We start from the raw sequence: 13,313 nt of genomic DNA, 5'->3' as shown, positions 1-13,313 counted from the left end.
CAAAGTACGTGGCTCAGGCACAACAGAATCCACGTGAGCGGGCTCTACACAAGAATCCTGGATCGACGCCGGTGGCCTGGGAGCCTATACTGCGATAATATGCTTAGCATTCCCACATTCCTGACTTCGAAGTCGGCAAAAGACCGAAAAGAACGGAGCAAAACACAAGCCCGTATATGGTGTGCAGCGTTCCACCAACGGCACGATCTGGTCTGTTCACGCAGCTCTTGAAACGGTCTCCGACGCGTCATCTAATCCATCACTGACCCCGCCCACTTCGTTTGTCGAATCGATGTGCGTGTGCTCTGTGCGCATGCGTGGTGAGTGCTTCTGTCGTTAAGTTTTCACCATAGTTTCATTCAATAAACGTCAGATTGCCGCTGTGGCCGGCAGTATGGCATTATGACGTATATCGTATGACGCATATGACGTATACAACAAATATATCAGCTGGGAGTGAAACATCAGCTGCAACGGGGCAGAGATCAGCTGAGCCTGGGAGTGGGGGGGGGGGGGGGGGGGCACAGGTCAGCATGCTCCCGGGGCACGGATCAACTGGACTGGGGGACCGGATCAATTGAACTGGGGCACCGGATCAGCTGGGCTGGGGGACCGGATCAGCTGGACTGAGGAACCGGATCAACTGGACCGAGGAACCAGATCAGCTGGACTGAGGAACCGGATCAACTGGACCGGGGGGCCAGATCAGCTGGACTTGGAAGCAGGGTCAGTTGGCCCGGGGGACCAGATTAGCTAGACGGGGGACCAGATTAGCTGGACTGGAGACCGGATCAACTGGACTAGAGGATCGAACCAACGGGATTGAGGGACCGGATCAGTTGGACGGGGGACCGAATTAACTGGACTGGGGAACCAGACCAGTTGGACTGGAGGACTGGATTAGCTGGACTGGGGAACCGGATCAACTGGACAGATGACCGGATCGGTTGGACTTGGGGTCCGGATCAGCTGGACTGGGAAACCGTAACGGTTGGACTGGCGGACCGGATCAGTTGGAGGAAGGGACTGTATCATCTGGACCGGGGAACCAGAACAGTTGGACTGGGGAACCGGATCAGATGGACTGGGGACCGGATCAGCTGAACTAGGGAACAGGATCAGCTCGGACAGGCGCAGAGATTAGATTAGCTAGACCAGGAAGCAGGAATTAACTCGGCCAGGAAGCAGATGGGTTGGATCAGGAGTCAGGAGCCACCTAGACCAGGGGCAGAAGTTAACTGGATCAGGAGGCCGGAGCCAACAAGGTGGGGTCGCGCCGGCCGGAGCTGACGCACTGTCCGCCCGTAAACGGCCTACGTCAGTCCCGCCTGGTCAGGTCGGCCGGCGGTTCGCCAGACATCGGCCGCTGGCCGGCCGGCAGCTCGGGCTGGTTTCAGCCGGCTCCTGTCACTCGTTAGTGTTTACACCGCGTGACAGATGAGCGCGCGGCGCCCCTCCGGCACGCGCTGGTCTGCCGGCGGTTGGTCAGGACTCAGGACTGGGTCAGGTCAAGTCGGCCATTCCCTGTGCTATCGTCGTCTCTGACACGCGCTGGTCGCCCCCCCCCCCCCCCCCGAACCCTCTGCTTCCGTCTTGCCACCTCACCAGCAGCGCTATCGTGATGCCGCGAGCGAGAACAAGCTTATTTGGCAGCGAGGACATCCCGCCGCGCGAGGCGAACTGTAAGTGGTAAAAACTGTCACGCCAGTTTTCATTAGCTTTTTGTACATCACAAAACAACTCTGGGGAACACCACAAAAACTACGCATAAAACAGTTATCACCACTCATGGCGAGTAGGTTGCTAGGAAACCGAGCATGTTCACAGTGTGTTTGCACCAAGTCACTCGCTCACATTGGAAATCACGGGCAGACTCTGAGGGGATGTGGTTTTGAGGATTCCCGTGTTGCTGACTCGACCACTGCTATCAGAACCGAGATGAAGCCGAGCGGACCGAGCCAAACACCAGACCACTGCAACCACTGAAACTGTGTTAACTGATAATGACAGCAAGTGATGACTCATTGCTACGACCCAAACATAACTACAGAAAACACGTCCACGCTCGCAAAGACACTTTTGATGTGCCATCTTGGGCAATTAGCCGTTAAATCCCATGGAAAGGTACGGTTGAAAACAGGTGGAAATCCAAAGCTTTTGAACATCTCGGTCAGGACCTTAGTAGTAAAAGTATGGCCATTCTTCAGGTGCATCGAAGTCTCCCAACACATGCCAATCGCGTTTCAACGACAGGAAACGAAAGCAAAACAAGGCTACGACAAATGGCATCACGCCTAGTTGTATTTGTACATGACATCTAAGCCACACAAGACTCTGAGGAAGTCTACCACCTCGAAAAGTAAATACTGATGTATAAAATCAGTCGTGTCCAATCCATCCTGCAAAGTTCGTTTCATTTAGGACCTATTGATCACACGTTTCGCCAGAAGTTTGGTTTTCTTCCAGCCAATAACCCTGAATATTTAACCAACCACCGCTAAGTAACGCTTTTGTTGTCATTTGCAATGGTGACGTGGGAGTTTGAATGAGATCAGCGATTTTATTATAGCAAATCAAAAAGGGCAGGTAACTATTCTTCGGGGCACAAACAGATACACGCAAAACAGGGCACAAACAGGACACACTTTGTGGTAGCATTGGAATAACTTGCCAACCGGGTGCTGGAGGTTAGAACGTTCAATGGAAGTGTTAGGTAACGCCTAGGGATATTCAAGGGTCTCGCACTTTGAAGCAGGAAGTGAAAAGTTTGTAGAGCAACAGTTGCCATTACCAGAGAAATGTTTTGGATGCATATTTCCACAGAGAAAAATCATTTGCGTTAATAAGTAAATCCCATAAGTTGTAAGTGCATCTGCGAGGACCATTACGCATGTAGATGAGTCGGAAGTCATGGCCTCATTCCTTATAGAAAACCAGGGGAATGGAGGTAAAGATGCGCTGATATCTCAACAACATGTTTTTTCCAAAACGATTATCACCGCTGGTAATCGCTTCGATAAAGGCATGTTGCCGAAATATTACCGCATCGATCTCTCCATTCTCCTGTTTTTATTACGAAGAAGAAGGCTATTACTGGCGTCTCATGTTTAAATCAGTATATCTTTAGATCACACGCTACCTGAAAAAAATCAAGTTTCATGTACTACGTAAACTGCATCCCAAAACGAGGGCCCTCACCTTGTCTACGACCGTGTCTCTGCCCTTCGAGCCGTCATTCACCCTTAAAGTCATTTACCCATTTTATTTACTCTTAAAAGCCTCGGTCGTTACCCAGCCAACTGACGCTTTCAGGGTCTTTGTTACCTCCAGCCTGAGCATACATAATATTTAGTATCAACCGCGGCTCACACGTAATTGTCCCAGCCACGCCTTATTACATGTCACTTCAAAGCGGAGCGCTTCCAAATAATAAAGGCGAGTCCACTCTTTCGAAGTTCCACAACCAGTAAAAGCGATGCTTTCTTCTAAATATTGATTTGGTAAGCATTCCATTATTATCACAAATCATAACGAATCCACTGAATTTACGACAGAGGATTATACAATGGGGTCTCAAAGAGACAGCATATTCCTTCACGCTCCTAGTCTTTTGGCAGTATTAGTATTATGTTAAAAACAATGGGCCTCCAATGTATCAGCAAATACTGGTCAAACGCAAATATAATTTATTCTTGGAATATGTCATGTTATACCATATATCTTGATGATTCCTTGATATCTTTTGTCTAACCAATACCCCCGGCACATTGAAGATGGGTTATGTTCAGCATGAGAAATTACAATCCTTCGCATATCGCGTTACTAGATGCTCAAGGGGAAGTTTATTCTTTCCATCGAGCAAAGCATTGGTGTCAAAACAAGAAATCATAGAATAACAACGCGAAATAACACCAACGCAGGGAAAAATGGAGCCAACTGAAGCGTTTGGCCGCCCGTGGCATCAATGCCGTGCGTTACTCACCAGCATGTGCATGCAGTGGATGGCGATGGCGCCGATCAGCTGGAGGCCAATGATGCCCACCAGCAGGCCAGAGTTCTTGATGGCGTCCGGCATCGCCAGGATGCCGGAGCCAACATTACCCTTCAGCAGGTGGATCAGCGTTTCACAACTCCTGCGCGGCATGGCATGCATGTGTGTCAGCGGTTGTGGCCACCAAATGGTGCATCGGCACCCCTACGTATTGAGCACATGACGGCGTACATGGAGCTTTCTCCGGCCCACTCTGGAGGGAGTAACGTACTACACGCACAGCCACTCACGCCATTGACGAATTACACGTGCCTACGTCACCGGGGGCTTCGGTAACGTTAGCGCCTGTTCTTCACTTCTACACACCTGCTTCGGGTAGAAGTGTTTGCCGACAAAGAAATCGCTACAGGCCGGCCACGTAGCCGTTAGAGGTTATCGAAGGGGACGCAAAACGCTGAGTGGCGCTGGCTATAAAGGCCCTCTTATCACGGGGTTTTACAGGAGCAAACAATTTTACCACGACAAAACGATCGCACGAACTGCGTGAAACACGTCGCCTTGGTGCGAAAGGTTCCGCCTTACCTAACGGCTCAAACTGTTACACATGCCCACGAAGTATAAGTAATACACCGCAAAGGAGGTGTCACTTCCCTCACCTGACGGACTTTTCGAGGATTGCATATCGGCAGCAACACCACAGTACACGCAACGCATCACAACGACAACGGATGGCATGGCGGATGGATGTGTGCAACATATGTGTAATATATGACAACATAGTGGGCATGAAGACCAGCAGCATACCCCCATATCACTGCATCCAGTCACATTTATCGGCTGGGTCAGTAATGACTGCTTGCACAGTTTCTGACTACACTGATCTATTTCACAGAGACCGCGTTGGGGTAACTTATGTGTAAATATAATAAGTGAGCTGTGCTAATGTTGAGCTTATCCAAGACTTTCACTGAATTTGTTATGACAATTACCAGAACGCTAGACAAGCAGATGCTTCGAATGAGCAATATTATAACTGGCTACCACCGGCCCGTTTTACACCATGGCCAGCCTGTACCGGCGGCACGGCCCACGATAACGGTCGTCAGTGACCAGCTCGGTCCCAGTGGTGCCCCCCCCCCCCCCCCGTACTGACGTGGTGGCGTTGACGGGCCCGTCGTCGTCCAGCTGGGAGGTGCTGCTGCTGCGCCCCAGCAGAGGCGACGCGTCACTGTCCTCGTCCTCGGGCTTGGCAGCAGGCTCGCCCGTCAGCCGCACCGGCGGGTACTGACTCTCGGCCAGCAGGCTGTCCACGGCGCCCACCTCGGCCGACCCCAGCCGCTGGTAGCTCATGGTGCTGCACTGGTGGAGGTCTGCAACAGTGGCAGCAGTCAGGGCTGACAGACTGCTGGGCATGCTGGTGGATACACATGAGAGCAGGGCATGCATGCAGACACTTGGGCAGCTGATAACTTTCCAATAGCAGCAGCTGAAGCTGGTTGGCGGATATACACTAGGCACAGCTCTGTGATACCATAATTTTCTAAGATTACAGCAATGGGCAGGACCTAAGTCACTTAACAGGCATGTTTTCCCTCACTCTTCAGCTTTGGCTTCTCACCTCAACAACTGATTTGACAAACATTATTCACCCTGGCAAGCTGGTACAAAATTAATTTTAGGTTCTTGTAGGGCTGTCAGCACCTAAATAAGTATCTAGACAGCTTGGCAAAATGTTATAGCACAAATTGTAATTGATGGAAAAGCAAGGATTTATGATATTCTGTTCCACATGATGCCTCTGGTATTATTATAAATTTACAGATAAGTTCATACAGATATGACTAAGGGTATAACTTAACCTTCTTTATTGGCTTAATTTTTTCACTACTCCACACCCTGTCACCATCCCATGCAAAACTTCTGAAATATTTCAGGTACATGCCTGGAAATCATGCATGGTTCAATGTGACATGATGTTTGTGCACACCATTTTGAACAACACTATAGACTTACCATTTTGAGTAGACTCATTTTCATTTGCCACTCCATCCAAAAAACAAAAACTGAGACCTAAAGCAGACCAAAACTGAGACTAGCTGAGACCTAATGCTTAAGTGGCAGATTCCAAGGAAATGTTTTCTCACATATTACATTCACATAAAAGTGAGTAGGTGATGCACAGCATATGCCACTGTTTCAATGCTTTTAGCAACTGTTTGTAGGAGTTCTAGTGCTGTCCATTTCTCATAAACCAATCTGTAACTGGGTGCCCCTGCTCCCCTCCCCTCACTGCCACCTATATCAATAAACAACCCTGGCCCTTCTAATGACAGCATGTTAGTACATACAGTGGCCGAGGTTAGGAAGCAGTGAGCTGACGCTGGCTGATGTTGGGCTATGGTCAGTCGGAGTATTCCACCTTACTGGATCTTCACAAAATATATGGTATCAATCATGAGTCAATGGAATATGGAAGACCAGGCAGAACCAGACAAGACCAGTGATTTCACAAGTCCTGGTGACAGGACCTAGTGAGTCACTATCAGATCCAGCCAGGCCAGGTCACATGTACAAAGTGCTATTTAAAAGGTATTAATACAGCCTAGTCTAGTCCTAGCCATGAAACTCTGCTGTTTGGTCTATGCAGTTATATCCTCTTAACAATTGGTCTTGCACACCCGAGTATCTCATGGACAGTGGCCTATATTTTATGAACATGACTAGACAATATCTCAATCTTGGTCACCGCATGCAGTCGCAGCATGCATAAACAAACTTCAGTCTCTGTAGCCATGAATGGAAGTTAGACTGAATTTGGTATGGATCTATATCTGGATGTAGTACCTGTGCATACAATGCACTATCATATGCACAACTATGGGGAGGGAGGCCCCCTGTACAGGCCCATATGTGTAATCTAGCACCATTTATGCCATTTGTTTGCATAGCATAATGCAAGTATTTGTATTATCTCTTGCACACTCTTATTACACTCATACAGAAGGGCATCAGGAAGAATTAGAGCTTCTGGCAGGACTATGGCCTCCTACTTAGTGGTACTATTTTTACAGCAATCCCTGCATGGTGAACATTCTCTCTTCACTATATTTGGCCATTCCATACAAAAACAAATTATTTTTTGTTGTTAAATTTAATCAGTCTTCTGGGAGTTTCTCTGAACAATTTTTTCCAATAGGACATGGAGCCATGTCAGTGATACACAGATACCTACCTAGTTATCTTCCTATCTTGTTCTAAGCCTAGTATGGCCCCACTGAGTCATCCTTCAATGTTTATGTGATGCTTGATCAACCAACAGACTTGTCACGCGGTGGTGGCGATTCCTGAGGGAACAAAGCAATGATATCAACTAAGCAAAGGGAAGTCATCACTTCTGTATACGTTCAAAATCGCTCAAATTTGTAGCTTTTCCAAGTCTTTCCGACTGATGTCCTTCAAGTGAAGTAAAAGGGAATAAAAGCTTCACAGTAACCTTCCAGCCGTCGTTATCCCTTAATCAACCTCTTAACCTGCGATTGCTACCCGTTTCAAGCTTGCAGAATTATTTACACCAATCCATACTACAACTACACACCTAGTGGTCCTCAAGTTGTTCCTGTCTCACCGTCACGCACCAACCTCCGCGCCCCACTCCCCCCCACGCTCACACCACAACTGTCCAGCTGCCCGCGCCACGCAACAAACGCCCAACGAACCAAGGTCGTCTAAGGGAGGGAAAACTGTCCGGTGATTCTCGATTCTTGTCCGTCTGAGATTATCGTGACGTAGATGGTATCAAGACTTAACTGCGCGGCGAGCGAACAGGCGTCAAAAGAAAGGCTGAGGGGCAACCGTGATATTGAAATGCTTGTCTAGATAATAAAAAAGGTGTTTGCGGAAGGTCCATATGACCAAAAAACCGATTCTATACAACATGACACAATTGATGATATGCTTTATGCGCCAATGTCGCAAACTGTTCAAATGCAAGGGTATGAAAAGTGAAGACATATACACTATGCTCATTCGCAATAGGGCGGCAGGAACATAGGCTGTCTTCGTGCCCATAGCCAGGGGCGGATCCAGAAGGGGCACGGGGCCATGGTCCCCCTTGGGCCGCGGAGGGGCCCCTTTGGCTCCGAGGAGGCTCATAGCCGGCCGAACAGGTGAAGTTTTTTTAACACAAAACGCAACAAAACTGGGTATCTCTGGACTTTCAGGCGACCAAGAACAGTTATAAGCAAAAGCGAAAGGCCTATGAGAAGTCAAAAAGTCATTTAATGATTGGAAAAGTTATGAACTGGAAATTTTAAACTTCATTTCACTGTCTAGGGACTTAAAGCTGTTTCCGGGGACCTATATGGCCCCTTGCAGGAGCATAATGATCGTTAAGGAGCATTCCACGTTGTCCTTAATTTCTTTGCGCTTTCTCGGAGGACCCTGCGCTGTTGTCGGGGCCTTTCCTGTTGGCGCACTGGGACACTCTTGTCAATCATGGGCCCTTCCACAGATTTGTTCCCATTCGCCAGAGAGCCCTGTGAGCTGTAGCCGGGGTCCCATATCTTAACCTCCCGTGGTATTCTTGGCTGCTTTGGGGCCCTTTACGTGGGTCTCATTTAACCTGCCGACACAATTGCGATATGTTCATAGACCGTCTACATTGGTCTAGAGTGCTTCCAATTCTGTCTCTTGCTTAGGGCCCTACACTCTTGTCGGGGGCCCATCCGATAGCCTGCCTGGGCACACTCAGTCGTTCGGAGACCCTCCACACTGGGCCCTGGGTAATTTTTTCTGAACGGATGCCCTACGCTCTTGTGGAGGGCTTATCTGATAATCTGCTGGGGCACGCTCGATCGTTCAGGGGCCTCTACATTGGGCCCTGGGCACGTGCTATTTGAATGGGACCCTACGCACTTGTCTCTGTCTGCCTCCTCAGCTACACTGGATTGCTCGGGGGGCCCTGCACATTGGTTCTTAGTGTTTGAATTCAAGGCCCTCAGGTCCCATCGTAGTCATCTAATAACCTGTTCGGGTACACTCCATCTTTCGGGGGCCCTCCGCATGGGGTTTTGGGTACTTCTTATTTGAATGGAGGGCATTAGGCTCCTGTCGGGGCCTCTTCTGATAAGATGCTTGGGCTCATTCGATCTTGAGGAAACCTCTGCATCTTGTTTGGGATATTTCCTTTTTGAATGGAGGGCCCTCCGCTTTTTCGGGGGCCCTGTCTGTTAACATGCTCTGCCGCGCTCGACTATTCGGGGCCCTCTACATCGTAACTTGGGTACTTCTTTTCTGAATGGAAAGCCCTACGCACTTGTCGGGGACCTTATCTGTTCACCGCTTCGGCCACATTTTATTGTTCGGACCCTAATTGCCGGGTCTTGGTGCGTGAATTTAGGGCCCTACCACACTCCTGTCTGGGCCACCTGATAATCTGCTCGAGTATGCTCCATCTTGTGGGGGCTCTCCGCACTGGGTTTTAGTTACATCTTACTTCAATGGAAGACCCTACGCTCTTGTCGGGCCCTTTCTGATAAGCTGCCCGGACACATTCCATCATTCTGGGGACATTTACATGGGGTATTCGGCGCTTCCCATTCGAATGGAGGGTACTACGCTCTTGTTGGGATCCCTATCTGTTAACCTGCTCGGGCACACTCGATAATTCGGGGGCCCTCTACATTGGGTTTTGGGTACTTCCTATTTGAATGGAGGGCTCCACGCTACTGCCGGGGCCCTATATGTTAACCCGCTTGGGCGCGCTCGATCGTTCAGAGCTCTACACCTCGCGTCATGAATATTTCTTATTTGAATAGATGGCCCTGTGTTCTTGGCGGGCAGCAGCTGTCCAGCTGCTCGGACCGGTGGCGGGTGCAGAGTGGGGGCAGGGGAGGGGAGGCACGGGACCATGCCCCATGGACCATGCCGAGGGGACCTAAAGGCTTCAAAGAGGCCTATGACCGGCCGGACGGGCGCAGTTTTCTTACAACAAAAGCACAACAAAATTGGATGCATTTGGGCCTGCAGATGACCAAGGACCACTGCTAGCAAAAGCAAACAGTTCATGAAGAAATGAAGTTCATTCTTCGCTGATTGAAAAGGTGTCGCTTGGGGAACATTTTTGGGCTCATTGCGCTGTCTAGAGGCGTTACGCTGTTGGCTGCCTGTCCCTATACGTCCACTTGCCGCGTCAAACTGATCGGTAAGGAGCTTTCCACGTTGCCCTTGATCTCTTTGCATTTTTTGAGGGGTCCAAAGTGCTGATGGGACGCAACCTACCTCCATGCCTGAGTACTGTTGATCGATCGGGTTTTCTCCACGGATTCTTCCTATTCGCACGAAAGGCTCTTCACACTTTTCCGGGGTCCCATATGCCAGGGTACACTCAGCTGCTCAAGGGCCCTTCTCATAAGTCTTGGGTTCTTTCCACTTGCTTTGGAAGACCTTGTGCTGTTGCCAAGGCTCTTATAAGGTAAAGCACGGAGACACTCGATGCCAGGGGCCCTCTACTTCGATCGAGGGCTCTTCTCTCTTTGGTCTCTTTTGCGGAGAACTATTCACTCCTATCGAGGCTCGTGTTGTTAAACTTCCCGTGCGCTCTTGACCGCACAGGGGTATTAATTCACGGTCTTGGATAATTCCCCTTTGCTCGAAAGGTCCTGTGCTATGGGCGGGGCCTTATATGTCAGCTTGCCGGGGCACTACTGATCGTTTAGTGGCCCACCACGTTAGTCTTGGGTTCTTTTTGCTTGCTCTGAGGGCCTCATTCTTGGTGATGAGAGCCACTTTGTTGGCCCCCTGCGGCACCCATGATCGCTGAGGTTCTGTCACTATTGGCCGTGGTGCCTTCGCGTTAGAGCAGCAGTCTAATACGCGCCGATGAATTTTAACGCACGATTGCCCAAAGTAATTGTACATGCTGCCGAAGTCCTATGTGCCATTTTTCACTTGCTATTGAGTGTGTGGCACTTATTATACTAGTTCAGTATGTTCTTAATTCATTTTGAATGCTTAGATATGTTGTACTCCTTGATAACAAAGGAAAAAATATGCATTAGTCATCAGCCGTCAGCTGATTACATTGCCCAGCCGGCTAGCTGTACATACATAAGTTAGGAATCAAGTCCATGCTTGGTTTTGATGGTTGTTAGCAGCCAAGCCGAGGTTATTTTGCCTGTTGTTCCGAAGCACTTAGCCTCAAAATCACAGCATCTAAAATGATCTGTAGAGAATGAGCGAGCTACATGTGCATACATCTTAGGGTGTGCCATCGAGGGGGTGAATCTCTTAGAATCAGTTGAGACAAAGTTTTTCCTTGGCACAGGTATTAATGATAAACATTCAGGTCTGTCGCACCTCACCAAAGTTGATATTCGTCGGTCGCGAGCAGTTTTTCTTTCATAGGCCAAGAACACCGTATTCGATACTAGCGCCACCTATTTTACGCACTGGGGTCATCATCCAATACGCCTCAAAGCTGCCACTTTCCACACTTCTGGTACTTGGTGGATTAAGAATGAAGTAGATATCATGAAGAGCACCAGCAAAACATTGCTAAACAGCTTTTAAGCTGGCTTTTTAGTAAGAAACAACTTATTTTTGGTAAAACCCAAAGCTGCGCAGTTATGAGAATGCTGTAGCAGACCGGGTTAGGTTCAAGTTTGCTATTGGTAGCGCATCATTGTGATGTTGATTTGCAATTTATGCGTTTTTTTTTTTTGCTGGGGAGATATGGGTTTATTGGTTTGGCTGTGCCGGTACTGAAACGTTTCTTTCGAACAACTACTTGCATAAGCATGCCGAAGGCTAAATGGTCGCGCAGAAAACATTTTGTGACAGGCCACCCGTCTCCACTGTCCCACCACCAACTGCCGACTACGGGAAAGCCTGGAACTACATGAGGTGGCTGAGCGAATCGAAAAGGAATGCCACTAATACCATCTTCAGGACCGCGACGGTAGAAACCAGGGAACTGTGGACCAACGAAGCGATCCCTGTTCATGATCTAAAATGCGTGACAAAGTTGATCGAGAGGGATTGTTATCCTCCCAACAAAGCTATCAGCAAGAAATCAAGGAAAGAAAGAGAGTGTCACAGCAACGCCGCCACCGCGAAGTTCAGCAAGCTTCTTGATGTCGTGGAATGCAAGTGAAAGCTTCAGTGCAGTTTTCCATGCCCAGTTGCCTGCACGGTGCATCAGGCGGAGGTTGCCATGAGGGACCAGTGCAGGCACCGGAAGCTTACCCTGGGGTCATATGACCGGGATACGATTGTGACTAGGGAGGCCCGCGAGGTGCGGAGGATGGCCAGACAACTTCAGGGATGTCGGGGCTCGGCCGCCAGTGAGGCGGTGTCTGCTGCTGAACCTGAGTCGCCTTCCTCGCCGGCTGCTGAGCCGGCGCCGCCTGCTGAGCCAGCGCTGGCTGCTAGTGCTGACCCGGGGCTGTTCCGGGACCAAGTGGTCTTAGCGCTGGTGAGTCAGCCGAGATTCATACACGGTTCCGTACATGATAGAAGGTGGCGACGACACCGATTGTTCGTTCCGGTTGAGACCACTGCCAACCACCACCACGTTATTGATCTGATTACACCACTCTGGCGGTTGACAGCTACGGTGGCTCGAACCGAGCCGCTGCTGCCATCATCAACGCCTTTCAACAAGACAGCAGAGACGGACTGGCTACTTGAAATCAAACAACGTAGATCCTAAGAAGATTTACTGCGCAAGAGGCAGAGGGAGAAGAGAGACGGCTCGTTAAAATTTTGAAGCGATCCACGAGTCAGGTTTGACCATCCTCTACTCCGACGGCCGTGAAGGCGGGAATTACGTGAGCCACACGGAGCCAGACGAATGCCGGCGAAAAACACGTGGTTGCCATCACTGAGCCAGGCAGCTACCACGTGACTCATTCTACATCCGATTTCAGCCGCGCCCTGCACTTGTTCAGCTGCACAGCGGCAACGGCCGCTGCTTGCTGCACGGCAACGAGCTGAACCTCTTCCATTTGCTGCTGAGCCTGGATAACACGACCACAGGATCGAAATTTGTCTAGACCCATCGGCAGGCCCTGTGCTGGAGAGGTCTGAGAGAGGGACGTTGTGGCATTCAAGCCTAGGTCGGGGCCCGTGCCAAACATGCCGGTCGACCTGATCCAGCGGCTGAGCACCAACCAGCAGCTGTTGTACCTTTTGGCCTCCGGCGTTCAAAACGGCTCTGTCTGAAATGTGGCAGCCCAGCGGCGAATCGGACCATCGAACCATGTCAGGTGAATAGGAAAACGCATTATTCTTAAAGTTATAGCAATCAGTGTTTAAAGTTCAA

At 49.6% G+C, this 13,313-nt stretch overlaps 1 protein-coding gene across 1 annotated transcript in view; it reads right to left on the bottom strand.

The window, feature by feature from the left end:
* The window catches only part of LOC119108405 (proton-coupled amino acid transporter 4), a 20,076-nt gene extending 12,402 nt beyond the window's left edge, over nucleotides 1-7,674 (bottom strand). The window contains exons 1-5 of the mRNA XM_037231977.1: nucleotides 7,587-7,674; nucleotides 7,224-7,335; nucleotides 5,145-5,361; nucleotides 3,983-4,133; nucleotides 1,464-1,471 (exon numbers count right to left, since the gene is read on the bottom strand). Coding sequence (XP_037087872.1) covers nucleotides 1,464-1,471; nucleotides 3,983-4,133; nucleotides 5,145-5,341 — 356 coding nt within the window. The 5' untranslated portion in view covers nucleotides 5,342-5,361; nucleotides 7,224-7,335; nucleotides 7,587-7,674. The remainder of the gene's footprint in view (nucleotides 1-1,463; nucleotides 1,472-3,982; nucleotides 4,134-5,144; nucleotides 5,362-7,223; nucleotides 7,336-7,586) is intronic.
* Nucleotides 7,675-13,313: the final 5,639 nt, after the last annotated feature.

Source organism: Pollicipes pollicipes, unplaced genomic scaffold (assembly GCF_011947565.3).
Source record: "Pollicipes pollicipes isolate AB1234 unplaced genomic scaffold, Ppol_2.1 Scaffold_6686;HRSCAF=7923_pilon_pilon_pilon, whole genome shotgun sequence".
In the NCBI taxonomy this organism is placed as follows: Eukaryota; Metazoa; Arthropoda; class Thecostraca; order Pollicipedomorpha; family Pollicipedidae; genus Pollicipes; species Pollicipes pollicipes.
The sequence above is the reverse complement of the archived record's forward strand: the minus strand, read 5'-3'. Positions and strand labels throughout refer to the sequence as shown.